The sequence below is a fragment of the Alnus glutinosa genome, chromosome 5, assembly GCF_958979055.1.
Source record: "Alnus glutinosa chromosome 5, dhAlnGlut1.1, whole genome shotgun sequence".
NCBI classification, from domain to species: domain Eukaryota; kingdom Viridiplantae; phylum Streptophyta; class Magnoliopsida; order Fagales; family Betulaceae; genus Alnus; species Alnus glutinosa.
Genome location: NC_084890.1, coordinates 9,199,496 through 9,200,969, shown reverse-complemented (window position 1 = coordinate 9,200,969; position 1,474 = coordinate 9,199,496). Strand labels below are relative to the sequence as shown.

The 1,474-nt window shown below is 33.3% G+C and overlaps 1 protein-coding gene across 1 annotated transcript; it reads left to right on the top strand.

Moving 5' to 3' along the window:
* The first annotated feature begins 420 nt into the window (after positions 1-420).
* Positions 421-1,165, top strand: LOC133868925 (triose phosphate/phosphate translocator, chloroplastic-like). Its single transcript, XM_062305921.1, has 3 exons — positions 421-570; positions 612-707; positions 1,008-1,165. The coding sequence occupies exons 1-3, from the start codon at positions 453-455 to the stop codon at positions 1,163-1,165; spliced, it is 372 nt and encodes a 123-aa protein (XP_062161905.1). The 5' UTR covers positions 421-452.
* The last annotated feature ends 309 nt before the right edge of the window (positions 1,166-1,474 follow it).

The window sequence follows — 1,474 nt, the reverse complement described above, 5'->3', positions numbered from 1 at the left end:
TGCCATGTGTCAACTATTGAGGTTGACACATGGCACTATAAAAAAAATTAAATATTTAAAAATAAAAATATTTAAAAATTAAAAAAAATTATATAATAAAATAATACAATTTAAAAATAATATTAAAACAAAATTAAAAAAAAAATGATAATAGCACATTTTTAAATTGTTATTTTTAAGTCGCAAATCCAATCATACCTTAGGTCTTGAGCCGTTCATAATATTATAATTTCATATTTCTGCGGTTACCATTTGCCGGTCCGATGTTTTTTAATTTGTGGTTACTTATTTGACATTCGCACGACTATGTGACTATGTCCAAGGCTAATTTTTATGAGCAGATCGAATCTCTATATGAATTCGTCGCGATTTTTATGATAGAATTTGAAAGCCTTTTTTTCTGCGCTGATTGTACTTGCCATGTAACTGGTGTTTATCTTTGTAGCCTATATATGGACTCAAACCTCTTGAAGCTGCTCGTCCCTGTTGCTGTGTGTCATGCACTTGGCCACGTGACAAGCAATGTCTCTTTTGCAGCTGTTGCTGTCTCATTCACTCATACATTTAAAGGTGATAGAAAATTCCACTGAAACGATATTGATTTGTTTCAGCTCTTGAGCCCTTCTTCAATGCTGCTGCCTCTCAGTTCGTACTTGGACAATCAATACCTATAACTTTATGGCTGTCTCTGGCTCCTGTTGTTCTTGGTACGTAACCTCTCTTCCCTCTATTTTTTGTGGTTGTTTCAGTCATATCATGCTGGTTGAAATATCCTAATCTAGACAGTGGATCGCACCACTTGACCAGATGACTGATTTATGACATTAATTCTCCTTCTATCATACTTATCAACAAAAAATAAATAAATAAATAAATCTCCTTCTATAACAATGTACAGTCCTAAAATAAATGAAAATTTTCAAATATAGCATGTTTTCATTTAACCTACCCTCTATTTCTTTTCTTCTTTTAATGGTAATTTAGTTTGCCTTTGATTTGTCATGCAGGTGTGTCAATGGCATCATTGACCGAGTTGTCATTCAACTGGGTTGGCTTCATTAGTGCTATGATTTCCAATATCTCCTTTACATATAGGAGTATCTATTTAAAGAAAGCCATGGTTGTCTTCTATGAAAATCTTCTTAACTCTTTTACCTTGAGTTAATCATGCAAAGCTATTAAATGAGTTTAGAGAGTTGTTTATCTTCAATGGCTCAAAAGCTTGTCTATTAATGGGCTTCTTGTTTTTATGTGTGAATTTTGCAAACTGACATGGATAGTACTAATATCTATGCTTATATTTCCATCATTGCTCTCTTTGTCTGTATTCCACCTGCCATCATTGTGAGTGAACTTCACTTGCAACTCTAGAATTTCGATATATGTCACCCAAATAAGAGTTTATGTTTTAAGGTCTTCCGTTATTTCCATGGCCTCATTTTGTTTTACAGTTGGAGGCACCTCAACTGATGAA